Below are 12,007 nucleotides of genomic sequence, written 5' to 3'. Positions count from 1 at the left end.
ATGAGTACATATGCCATGTGTGCCTAGGGTGCCCAGGCTCCTCTAAGCCGATGAAACTGGAACGTGGAAGCCTTGTTTGTCTTTGGTTGTATAGGTATTGATTTCTGACCTTCGGGCCAAAAAATTCACGGAGGCTTTATGCATATAAAATATGAGCTTTATTACATTAAAGACCCTGTTCAAGATCTAAAACCAAACCGTACAAATACCTTAATCTTCTATCAAATCGCTCGCACAAAAGAAACATCCATTTAATGCATTACCCAGACCTTGTAGCTTGTTTAATTGTACTGGAAAAAAAATAAAAAATAAAAGACCCTCAATTTACTACCCTACAGTCTTTTCTAACTTCCTGTCCACCTGTGATGCTACTCATTTTAATCATGGAGCTTACAAAAGCCTTCGAGAAAGCTTCCTTTGAGCTAGAAAACTTGTAAACCAAAGCTTTAGTCTTCGGAAAATCAAGCAGAGATTTGTCTGAAGAAAACAGGCTCTTTCGTTGGATGATCAACCTGTAGTATGTGTTATCGAAAGTTGTTGAAGAAGGATCCATGGTTGTTCCAGCATTCTTTGCCTTATTGTTAGCTGGACAAACATTCTTTAAGGCTGCTGCAAGGGATGGATGCAAAGAGGGGTCAACATCGTGTGTGGCATTGAAGTTGTGGATTCTGTTCCTGAATGATGAACAATGGGCAAACCCCAGAGTGTGACCTCCTGAGAGAGCCACTAGATCATCCAAGGAAAGACCTCTCTGAGAGAAGCTCTGTTGCAGTTGAGATATGTTGAAAGTAGGAGCTGGCAACTGTACTGTTTCACTGGCCTTTGATGTTCTGCCATCTTTTCTTCCTTTAGGCACATCCCAACTTGGTCCTCCAGCCTGCAGATTTAGGATATATAATCAGAAACTGCAAATATTTCTTGCTCGACAGCATTATTTAAAAACCCGGTAGTGAATTTTTGTCAGTAAAAAGCTTTTTTTTTTTTAATTTATTTTTTATTTATTTTTTTTAGCTTACCAGCACAACAGCATCCCTTGCTGCTAAAGCCAATATATCAGCACAGGAAACCACACCAGGACAGATAGCCTCCACTGCTTTCTTTGCATTGTCAATGACATAGAAGGCATGCAAAGAAACATTAGGAGGTCCATCTTTTTCTGCTTTATTATTTCCCTTGGAATTTAACAGCACAGAAGCATCACATCCCTGAAGAAGAAAATGAAACAAAGATGTGGTGAATCAAATCCAAAGTATATAAATCCCAAAAAACAAATTTAATTGAGGCAGAAATCTATGATATACCCTTATGAAACAGTCATGGAAATGCATCCGAAGAAGAGCAGCCGGAACAGTTTTGTCTTTAGCCACGGCATTCTTGACAGCATATGTTACAATTGGCTCGACATCCGGGCATGTTTTGTGGTAATAATTCGAGCTTAGTCCATATCCTGCAGATAACACTGAAAATATGATAACTGATATCAAGAAAGCAACAGAATTGAATGCCATTTCTTGGAACTCTCTTTAGCTCTCCTTAACCTTTTGTTATTATAGGTGGACATGGAGCTAATCAGGATCATAATGGGTATTTATAGTAACATAAAGATTGCTAATGACTGAGATGTATATATGATGGTGGCCCCAGATGATGAATTAGTTCAGTAAAGATGCCCGTGAGGAAGTAGTAACATTGAAGCAAACTTTTTGATCATCATCGCTAGGAGACACTCATCAAATTTTTTTGTCTTTGCAAATTTAATGAAATTTTCTAACGAATCATGTGTTAGTCAGGACCTTTTTTTTTTTTTTTTTTAAATGAATTTTTTTATTCGCTAAACGATGGTCTGGAATGTTTTCAACCATCATGCACTTATTTATTTACATATAAACAAAAATGACAGAGCAAATGTTCTTCATAATATCATTGCAATAAAAGCTGTAGAATAAAGGCTTTACTTTTAATATGCAACATGTCAATTATTAAATGGCTCATGCGTCATAGACATCATGATACAAAATTACACTTGAAAAAGAAGATTCTGCGAAAGTTCTTGGCTGATGAATTATAATTCGATACAAAAAGTCTATTTATCCCAAGTACGCACACTTTTCCCATGTAACTACGTAAAAATTTAAAAAGAAAACCATTTTTTAGTTCCACTACTATTTTTTTAAAAAAACCGAAATGCATGTTTCATGCAAACTCGCCAAAAACCATTTGATTCTCTTACTGGTGACAAAAATAATGAGCCCCACAAAAAAGGCAAATTAGGAATGTGTGAATTATTTAGTTGGTTAAGGTTGAGGCATCAAAGTTTGTTATATGAGTGTGTAGTCAAATGCTTGTTCTTGAAGTCTAAAATTGTTGGATACAAAGGAGGACAAGACAGGTACTTTGAGATTATTAAAAGGAAAATATATATACATGGTTTGGTTGACTGTAAGTTGATCTTGTCGAGTTTTTAAGCCATGATTAGCCTACTTTAACGAACCACCATGCACCCACTTCAATTTTTTTTTTTTTTTTTTTCTTTTATCGTCCTTTGTGTGCATGGATTTTGTTTTAACAGCCTATTTTCTCTAATCTAATTAATAGTGAATTTGAACAGCTCATTAAGGATAAATTATAGATTTAGTGGATTTATATATTTTTTCTAATAACATCTTTGCCCCACCGCACCGACAGATATACCTCAAAAGGATAAACAAATAAATTACGAACTCTCAATTAAAGGATCAATGATTGATTATTGGCAATTTGTCATAAAGTTACAAAATATAAAAAGAAAGGTAAAAAGTAAAAGAAAAAGAATGAATTAAACTTTTGGTGGTACCATAAAAGTATTGGACTTTTGCAATGATTTCTTTTTTGTTTTTATTTATTTTTTCAAAGACACTTTTGCAATGATTTTTGAATATTTAATAACAACTTTTGATTCGATTATGGTACAGGTTAGTGGACTTAAAATGACATTAGGAAGTTAGCTTGGGCTTTTTTGGGCTTGAACTGACACTCTCAATATATTGGGCCTTATTCTAGTCAGGCTTTTGTCTCCCTTGTTAATGTTTAGACTGGGCTGGCTCCAGGCCCAAATTAGCTTAAGCCTCTCTATTGCCGCTGGCATCAGCACGTGAGAGACATTTTGTTAAACCCTAAGAAGAAACACGTGTGATGGTGTCCAACGGTTAAGCTCCATCTCCCTCCAGTTGAATACTGTCACCGTCTGACGCTAAAAGTGCTCGGAGGCCTAAGAGCTAGCCGTTAATCAGCCATGGCAAAAGATAAGAAGGAGAAGAAGAAGAAGAACAACAACAACAACAAGCCGAACAAAGAGTCAGGTCCCTCAACGACGGCGCTAAAGAGCAGTAAACATGAGGGAGACGGCGGCGGCAACAAGATCATCACCGACCCTCGGTTTGCGTCCGTACACTCAGACCCTCGTTTCCAGAAGGTTCCAATGCATAAATCGAAGGTCTCTATCGATTCTCGATTCAACCGCATGTTCACCGACAAGAGTTTCACTACATCGTCGGCGCCGGTGGACAAGCGAGGCAAGCGTAAGAAGGATAATTCGGAGAATTCTCTTCGCCATTACTATCGAATGGATGAAGATAGAGGCAAAGAAGAATCGGATGATGAGGAAGATAGTGAGAGTGAAGAATCGGAGAAACTCGGTCCGGAGGAATCGGATGCTGAGACTAGCGATGAGTCGGACGCGTCCGAAACGGAGGAAGAGGTGGAGATGGAGAGTGGTGAATCGGAGTATTCTAGTGCCACGGATGAAGATGAAGAGGAGGTGGTTTATGAGGATTACGAGTCTGAGGTATCTTATTATTTGAGCGCCAATTGATTGCATTTTGGACTTTTAGTTAGATTGCATTGGAAAGAAATTTCAATTATTACTTGAATTTGCAATGAAATTTTATATGTTTTTAAATTATTTATTGGATTGCCATTTGGACAGGAGGAGGATATACCTGAAATTGAAAAGGAGACGCACAGACTTGCTGTTCTTAACATGGATTGGAGATATGTGAAGGTAAGTATTTGAAGCAAAAGCTTAGATTTTGTTCAGAGAAAAAAAGTGTTAAGCTTCTCTGCTGTTATTGACATCAAATTTGATATCTACTAATTTTTCTTACGAATTTTTAGTAGTTATTTTGCGGCATTTATAAACTTTTGGTTTTAAGCTTGAGTGGTGATTCTGAGCTGACAGTTTCATTTTGTTACTTTAGGCTGTTGACTTGTTCATGATATTGAACTCCTTCCTGCCAAAAAATGGTCAAATTTTGTCTGTGGCTGTTTATCCGTCCGAGTTTGGACTTCAGCGTATGAAAGAGGAAGAAGCTCATGGTCCTGCCCTGTTTAATGATGAAAGTAAGAAAAATGATAATGAAGACACTGATGACGATGAGATCGATGAGGATAAATTACGTGCTTATGAGAAAAGCCGGCTAAGGTAATTCTTGGCTGACACTGTTTTGTAAATTGTTCATTTGTTCCTGTTCAGTGTTTGAACACCGCCTTGTGCAACAAATAGTGTTGTCACTGGTGTGATTATCATAGATATTTCTCTTATAGCAATTATGAAATCTTAAGACTCCTAGAAAAGGCGAATCAGTATTAAATTCTTTTGACTTTTCATTTTTTGTACGTATTCTTTTGTTATATATCTTCTTTCCCAGGTACTACTATGCTGTTGTGGAATGCGATTCAAGTGCCACAGCAGATTATCTTTACAAAGCTTGTGATGGTGTAGAGTTTGAGCGCTCGTCAAATGTGCTTGATTTGAGGTTTATCCCTGACTCCATGGAATTTAAACACCCACCTCGCGATGTTGCAACAGAGGTATATTTTTCTCCTTATTAAGTAGACCAGGGACAAGGAATACCATACCATGTGCCTGTGATTGCTTTTCATGCTTTTCTTTGTAAGTTAAATGAAAATTTTCATTAAGAGAGAGAGAAAAAAAAAAAAAAAAAGGAATATAAGACAACTTTTCTTGCAAATTTTAGCTGTTACAATATATGTTAAAAAGTTTAATTTTACCCAGGTACCTGCTAACTATAGCAGTAGAGAATTTCATACTCGAGCTCTACAACACAGTAAAATACATCTCTCCTGGGATGAGGATGAACCAGATCGTGCAAAGACATTGAAACGGAAATTTAATGCTGATCAGGTATGTGCTTTCTATTTAAGCTGTTAACAATACTGAATTTCTTACAATATAAAGTTAAAATGTTCCACAATTTTTTTCGTAATGACGATATCGACAAGTATTTGGTACTGTAATTGCTTTCTTAATTTCTATTTAATTAGCTTCTTTACTATATTTTGAATATTGGGGTATTATTATCTGCTAAAGTTGGACTTCTGTTTGTCTAATCTGTCAGTACATTGCTGAATTTCGTACATATTTTGGTTATATTTCAGTTTAGTGGGTTCAGCAATTAGAGGAAATGAGTACAAAAAAGCTGTTTGTTATATAGTTGTTGTATACCTTTCAAATGAATTTTCGGTGTCTAGCAAAACTCTATGGAAGTTTTATAATTTTTTATTCATTTTTTTTTTTAAATCCAAGGATGTCTGTAAGACGGTCATGACCACTGAAACAACAATAGGAATTGCAAAATTATTGAAATACTAACGTGTATAAAATGGAAAAATCATATGTACTTTTTGTACTTCCAAGTTATAGAAATGTAGAGCTTTGGATGTACTTTTTGGATCTATGCTGACTCTATTTGTTTTCAATAGCTAGCAGATTTGGAATTGCAACAGTTTTTGGCTTCTGATGAGAGTGAAAGTGATGATGATGAGGATGATAATGGTGCAGAGGATTATTCAGATAATAAGCATAAAAAGCTTGATATGTACCGTGCTTTAATCCAGTCTGGTGATGGTTCAGATGAGGATGGTGAGGAAGAAGGCCAAGATATGGAGGTCACTTTCAATACTGACTTAGAGGATTTAAGCAAGCGCATTCTAGAAAAGAAGGATAAGAAAGAAGAAACAGTTTGGGAGGCCTATCTTAGTAAAAGACGTGAGAAGAAGAAGGCTAGAAGGAACAAATCTAAGTACTCATCAGATGATGAAACTAGTGATGGTGATCAAGAGGCGACCGAAGAAGTGGATGACTTTTTTGTTGAAGAACCTTCAGTTAAAAGAAGTAAGAAGGAGTCTCAACTTCAAAATGATAAGAAGGGAGAAAAGCAAAGCCATGGTATAGAGGGGCAAGCAGAAGCAAGCATTCATGAGCTTGAATTACTACTCGCTGATGATAATGTAGCAGATAAAGGTCTTAAAGGTTATAATTTGAAACCTAAGAAGGTGAAGGGGAAAAAGGGGAAAAAAGTTAAAGAAACCATGGATGAGGACGAAATACCAACTGTTGATTATAATGATCCTCGGTTTTCAGCTCTCTTCACTTCGCCTCTCTTTGCTCTGGATCCCACAGATCCACAGTTCAAAAGGTGCCTCTCATGCACAGTATATCTACCCATTATTTATAACAAAGCATCATCATTCTGTTCCTAGAACAAAAAATGCTTTTCATTCGTACATCAGATAGCGAATGGCCTAGTATGTATGATTATTTATATAATTGTGTATTAGGTTGTTTATATGTTAATATATGATGATCTACCTACACGTTGAGTGTATTCATAAATCCTTAATCTTGCAAAATATTGCTCCTAGTGTTGCCCTGATATGCATTGTTTGGTTCATCTATTGACTCTATGAGTTGGGTATTGCAGGAGTGCGGCTTATGCTCGACAGTTAGCGATGAAACAGCAGATGGGTGAGCGAGAACCGACCGATAGGGAGCATATTAAGGTACCTGCAAAAGTGCAGGCTGAGAAAGACGAGCAAGTGAAATCAGATGATTTGCCGTTGAAGAAAGAGAAGTATGAATTGTCATCACTAGTTAAATCAGTTAAGATGAAATCGAAGCAAGTTAAATTACTCTCCGATGGTAACACTATAAAGAAAGGAAAGGAGAAAGTTGAGAAGGATGGGCTCGCAACTCTAGTTACATCAGCTAAGAAAAAGACCAGAGGTCATCAAAAGTGAAACCCACCTGGACATTTGTAGAGTTGTTTTTCCTGTCATCCAGGCAAGTTAGACTCGGATCAATCTTTGAAAGCAAGAGGTTGTCCAGATTTATCGTGGATTAAGGGGAACCTTTAGTTTGATCTCGGCTGTACGTTTTGTAATACGCAAAATTTTGATATCTTTAATATATATATATATATATATATATATATATATCTATATATTTTTTGGGGACATTCCGGCATTGAAAGGAATTAAGGAATTGTACAACTGAAAATTATATAGTGTTGCTATTTTGCTTTTTTATATGTATTTGTTTTTGTATTTTCGTTTTTATTTTATTTTTTTTAAGCTGTGAATTGTGTCCTCGAAACTGTTGTGCTTTCAGAATAAGGGAGCACCAATGCACGGTTGATGGCAATATTAACGGTTAATATTTAATCTGTATCTTTTGTAGTACATTAAGAAAATATTTCAGCTTCTTTAATTCTTTCAATCTCCTATGGCTTGAGGTTCCTTATTACCCACCCGGTAATCGAAACTAGTTACTCCCGTGGTGACATTTTAAAACAATCCGTTTCAGCCAAAATTATTAATAAATTATTTCATTTAAGTATAAAAATTATTAATATTCTTCTCATTCTCATTTTTATGTGAAATAATGAGAATTAAAATCCGTGATTCCATTACTAATCCCATACAGAGGAAATTGAAAATTTAAACTTTATCTTAAACCATAAAAATGTCTCATCATCTTTGGCTAAATAATCAAAATAATAAAATATATACAACCCCATGTCTTACATCAATGTTTTTCAAAAAATAGGAAGCAAAAGAAACTTCCAATTCGTTGTGTAGTATGACCTGAAAAAGAAATGCCTACCAAATGATACATATAAATATGATACAGGGGTCGAGAAACGCTCACCACAGAAAAGAAGGATCAAACAATGGCAAAAAGGGTAAGAACAACCAAAATTAGTACAAAAGTAAAAGAGTTGAACTTGAGTGAATGACTATTGGCTGGTGAACTAGGTGCTGGTATATGAGAATTGTTGCTACTCCCTGCTGTGGCTTCTGGATTAACATTAATACTGGGGGAAACAGCAGGAGATTCTGAAGGGTTGATTGGAAGAGTGTTGGTTTCCTCATTGTCATAACCTGCGGATAGCAGATAATAATTACCAGTTTAAGAAATCACAAAGAGAAAAAAAATAAAATAAATAAAATAAAATTTATTGAAATCCAACAGCAAATGGTTGAATCACAGCTTACAGTTAGACTCCTTCCAACCTAGCACCTTCTTCTCACGATCAAAAGTAACACGATAACCAGTCATGAAGTTCTCTGCATGAACATATTTTGACCACGTAAGCAACAATAATATCACATGTGCACTATTACCATCAACCCCCACTGTTCCTTGAAGAATCTATGGAATTCCTGGATTTTACGTGAAGGCAATATCTTAATAAACATTTTGGGTGTTTATGGTGCAAAAGTAAAATCTGATAAAGGATATTTTTGAAAAAAGCATGATCGTCCTTTTTCCAGTTGAACCCTCATTATAGTGGATTCTACAATCAGATTCTGTAATAATATAATGTTATCGGCAAAACTGAAAAACATTTCATGCAATCTGATCTGAATTCACTGTGGATCAGACACGAAGCATAGAAAAAATTATGCAGTCATTATTATGCGTATCTTTTATTGGAACTTCATAGTTTCTCGTTAACAAGGTTGCAGGCAGAGCAAATTGTTTAAAACTACTAAAAGAGACTCTTCATAAGAGCATTGATGATACAATGTCAGAATTTCAAAATGATACTAAAGCATGAAAACTGTTGCAAAATAAGCATAGGAAATTTCAGACAGAAGACACTCACGTCCAATGATATTCACATCTCCACTTTTGACAACAGCTAAACAAAACACTCGTACACCCTGGAGATCATAAAAACAAAAATTAACAAAACATGCAGGAGTACCATGTCATAATTTTTGGAGTAAGACTTACTTCGACAGTCATCAGCTCCAGTGGATTAATGACATAATATTGATCTCCACCTTTCATTGTGAGATTTAGTCGAGGATATTTAAAATTAGTTTGATTTGGACTGCACGTAAAACAAAGTCAGTACTTGTTAGTTTGACAAGTTATCGAAAAGGGAAAAAGAAAAAGAAGAAAAAGACAGTAATCTCTATCTATTACAGGCCTTAAGTCATAGCAATATTCAAAAGGGACATCGGAATTATTTGAATGCCGCTTTTCTTTTATCCTCATATTGAACTGCAAAATAACAAAAATTTCAAACCCTCAAATGATAATTTATGAAACTCTAAATAAAATAATATAACTAGTTATTTTAATAAAATAATATAACTAGTTATTTTAACTACTTACACTTTCGGTGATCTGTGTATATGCTGGGTCATTTAGATATGTATATGAGGTACCAGAGTCATAAATTGCATAGAACTCAAGATCAGCAGAATTTCCTCCCACAGTTATTTGTGTGATAGTAATGTTGTAAGATGGACTGGTAATAAGATCCCAAAGGAAAAAAGTTGAAGTAGCATGAAAGTTATTTCGAATGTAACCTATGAGACAAACTAAAATATGTCATCGGAATATGCATATTTAGTAGCAAACACTTACTGCAATTGCCTAAGATTGAATGGTGTTTGTCCTTGGTCCAAGCTGCCATTATCTCCAAATCTGATTCTCCCCAAACCATCAGGTCCGAAACACATAGAAAAGGAATTTGAAGCAAGCTTGTCTCTTGCTAAGATGCTAGGAACAGAGATATCCTCCATGCCAAGCCCAAAAAGACCATTGGGAGCGGCACCTTCCAAAAATGTACCAGTTTGAACTTTACCACAACTATTATAGAGTAATAAGATCAAAATCAGAATAAACCAACAAAAAAGTGATATCTATAGGAATAGCGTCAATATATATTGTTAAATGCAAAACTACCTAAGCAGTATGAATTTGGGCTACAAGCTGCATGGTTGATAGCAAATAAGTTAAGAATTACTTACCCAAAAGTAATCCGCGCTTCAACTTTTTCCTGTTTAGCATCATCAGTAGTTAAATGCAATACATCCTCTACCAAGATACCGGTAGACGAGGTGCCATTAGAAAGATACTGAACTTGATAAGGACATTCAGGAGCCTCTGTAGCACATCGTTGTGGGTTACACATGGTGCTATTGCAAGGAGTCTTTTGGCTTGTGGACGATGTATTAGGGCTGTAAATGTTGAAGTTTAGTACCTGTAAGTAAGGATATAGGATTATCAAGGAATTTTCAACAAAACCTTTCACATAACAACCATATACACTGACTATAATAATCTGTCCTCTGAACACTATGTTTTGAAATACTAGTTTTTATCAACCAAGTAAAGCTACACACAATTAGTAACTTGAATCTGTAGAGTGGGACTAGTTAAAATGACTATGTCCAACACCACAGAGCAAGTTTAAACCTTCTGAGCAAAAGATGTGCCTTTGGGTGTGCATATCACTATATATATATATATATACATGTTTACTTTTATTTTTACTGTTATTCACTTATTTGTTACATTTTCAGAAACTGAATCATTATATGAAACTCACAAGCTAAATTATAAGACAGGAAGATACACTTGATATTAATTGAGTAGTTAGTTATGCAAATATGAACTCCTCGTAATTAACACAAACCCATATCAAACAGAATAGAAACCACATATTGAATCATCAAATCCATCTTTTAACTATTGGATTGAAGTAAATAGCAACTCCCCAATTTAAAGAAGTAACATATCAAGTTAAATAACATCGAGTTTAGCAAAGTAAGATTCGAATTAGAAGACTCTATGTGAATCTAATACTTACATCATTATTTGAAAATTCAACGGAACGAACGCAAGCGTTAGTACAATCACATGGTAACCAGAATACATCGCTTCCGGTGTCTAAGGCCACAAGATACGATGAACTTGGCGTCCCCACAGAAACATTGGCATAGTGCAAACTGGGTTTCAAACAAAACCGCCAAATAATTCAACAATCAATCTAAAAACTATTTTTTTATCAAAAAATCGAAAACATTTAAAAACAAAATAAAAATAAAAATAAAAGTCATACTATCCGAAAGCGGGAATCCGGTAGGTCTCGTTCCCATAGTTGAAAATGAGCGGAGCCGTCTGATCAACATTGGTTTGGAGGTGACGGCGCTTGATCAAGTTGTCTCGGTGGGCCATAGCTGCATAGTATGCTAAGCTCCCTTTCTCCGGCAATTCATCAAAGCCGAGAATTCCCTTAACGGGATCGGAGAACCGGTGGTGGACATCAAACCCAAAAGTTCCAAAACCATAACAGCTTGAAGAGCCCCAAAACAATACTATCAACAGGTAACAAACAAAAGTAAAAGAATGACTAATAGTGTTACGAGCCGAAACCATGGCTCAGCAAATAAATTTTCCGGGAAAATGAAAGAAATTCTCAGGCAAAGAAGCTAAGGCACGGAAATGAAAATGGAATGTGAAAGAAAGATAATATATATACAAAGTGAAGAAGAGTTAGGATGTTTTGTGGCGACATTTGAGTGTCCCCGCTGTACTCGTAGACAGAGACAGAAAGAGAGAGAGAGAGAGAGAGAGGTATGGCTAGCTGGGAACGTTCGGTCAACACTTTCACCCCAAAAGTCAAATCCTTCTCTTTCTTTCTCTCTCGCGTTTCATTATGTGACGACGAAACCGCGGATGTAAGAATGGACCCGAGTTTGTTTTATTATTATATTCATTTTCTACTTAACAAAAAAAAAAATAGAAATTATTGTATTTGGGTACATTGTGCATTGTATACCAAATTTTTTTATTATTAAATAATGAAATTTAGGTAGCTGAATTTCCTTCCTTTTTTTTTATTTCTTTTTGCAATTTGTATTTAAC

General features: G+C 35.5%; 3 protein-coding genes across 4 annotated transcripts; 1 reads left to right on the top strand and 2 right to left on the bottom strand.

The window, feature by feature from the left end:
* Positions 1-143: 143 nt before the first annotated feature.
* LOC107424439 (peroxidase 64) lies at positions 144-1,579 on the bottom strand. Its single transcript, XM_016034249.4, has 3 exons — positions 1,302-1,579; positions 1,017-1,205; positions 144-877 (listed from the first exon to the last, which is right to left on the bottom strand). The coding sequence occupies exons 1-3, from the start codon at positions 1,506-1,508 to the stop codon at positions 320-322; spliced, it is 954 nt and encodes a 317-aa protein (XP_015889735.1). The 5' UTR covers positions 1,509-1,579; the 3' UTR covers positions 144-319.
* A 1,569-nt stretch (positions 1,580-3,148) lies between these two features.
* LOC107424428 (pre-rRNA-processing protein ESF1) lies at positions 3,149-7,383 on the top strand. Its single transcript, XM_016034233.4, has 7 exons — positions 3,149-3,823; positions 3,965-4,039; positions 4,236-4,459; positions 4,686-4,848; positions 5,054-5,182; positions 5,761-6,476; positions 6,762-7,383. The coding sequence occupies exons 1-7, from the start codon at positions 3,272-3,274 to the stop codon at positions 7,075-7,077; spliced, it is 2,175 nt and encodes a 724-aa protein (XP_015889719.3). The 5' UTR covers positions 3,149-3,271; the 3' UTR covers positions 7,078-7,383.
* A 431-nt stretch (positions 7,384-7,814) lies between these two features.
* On the bottom strand, positions 7,815-11,658 carry LOC107424433 (aspartyl protease family protein 1). Of its 2 annotated transcripts, XM_016034241.4 has the most exons (10): positions 11,202-11,653; positions 10,950-11,088; positions 10,108-10,340; positions 9,722-9,946; positions 9,467-9,602; positions 9,279-9,352; positions 9,080-9,179; positions 8,949-9,006; positions 8,335-8,406; positions 7,815-8,220 (listed from the first exon to the last, which is right to left on the bottom strand). In XM_016034241.4, exons 1-10 carry the CDS (start codon positions 11,516-11,518, stop codon positions 8,003-8,005), a joined length of 1,572 nt encoding a protein of 523 aa, XP_015889727.2. In that variant the 5' UTR covers positions 11,519-11,653; the 3' UTR covers positions 7,815-8,002. The 2 variants fall into 2 exon arrangements, with proteins under 2 accessions (XP_015889727.2, XP_048334943.1); XM_048478986.2 differs by lacking the exons at positions 9,279-9,352; positions 9,467-9,602 and having other exon boundaries at positions 11,202-11,658.
* Between the last annotated feature and the right edge of the window lie 349 nt (positions 11,659-12,007).

The sequence above is a fragment of the Ziziphus jujuba genome, chromosome 7 (assembly GCF_031755915.1).
Source record: "Ziziphus jujuba cultivar Dongzao chromosome 7, ASM3175591v1".
Taxonomy (NCBI): domain Eukaryota; kingdom Viridiplantae; phylum Streptophyta; class Magnoliopsida; order Rosales; family Rhamnaceae; genus Ziziphus; species Ziziphus jujuba.
Note: the sequence above shows the minus strand (reverse complement) of the source record. Positions and strands in the feature narration are given on the sequence as shown.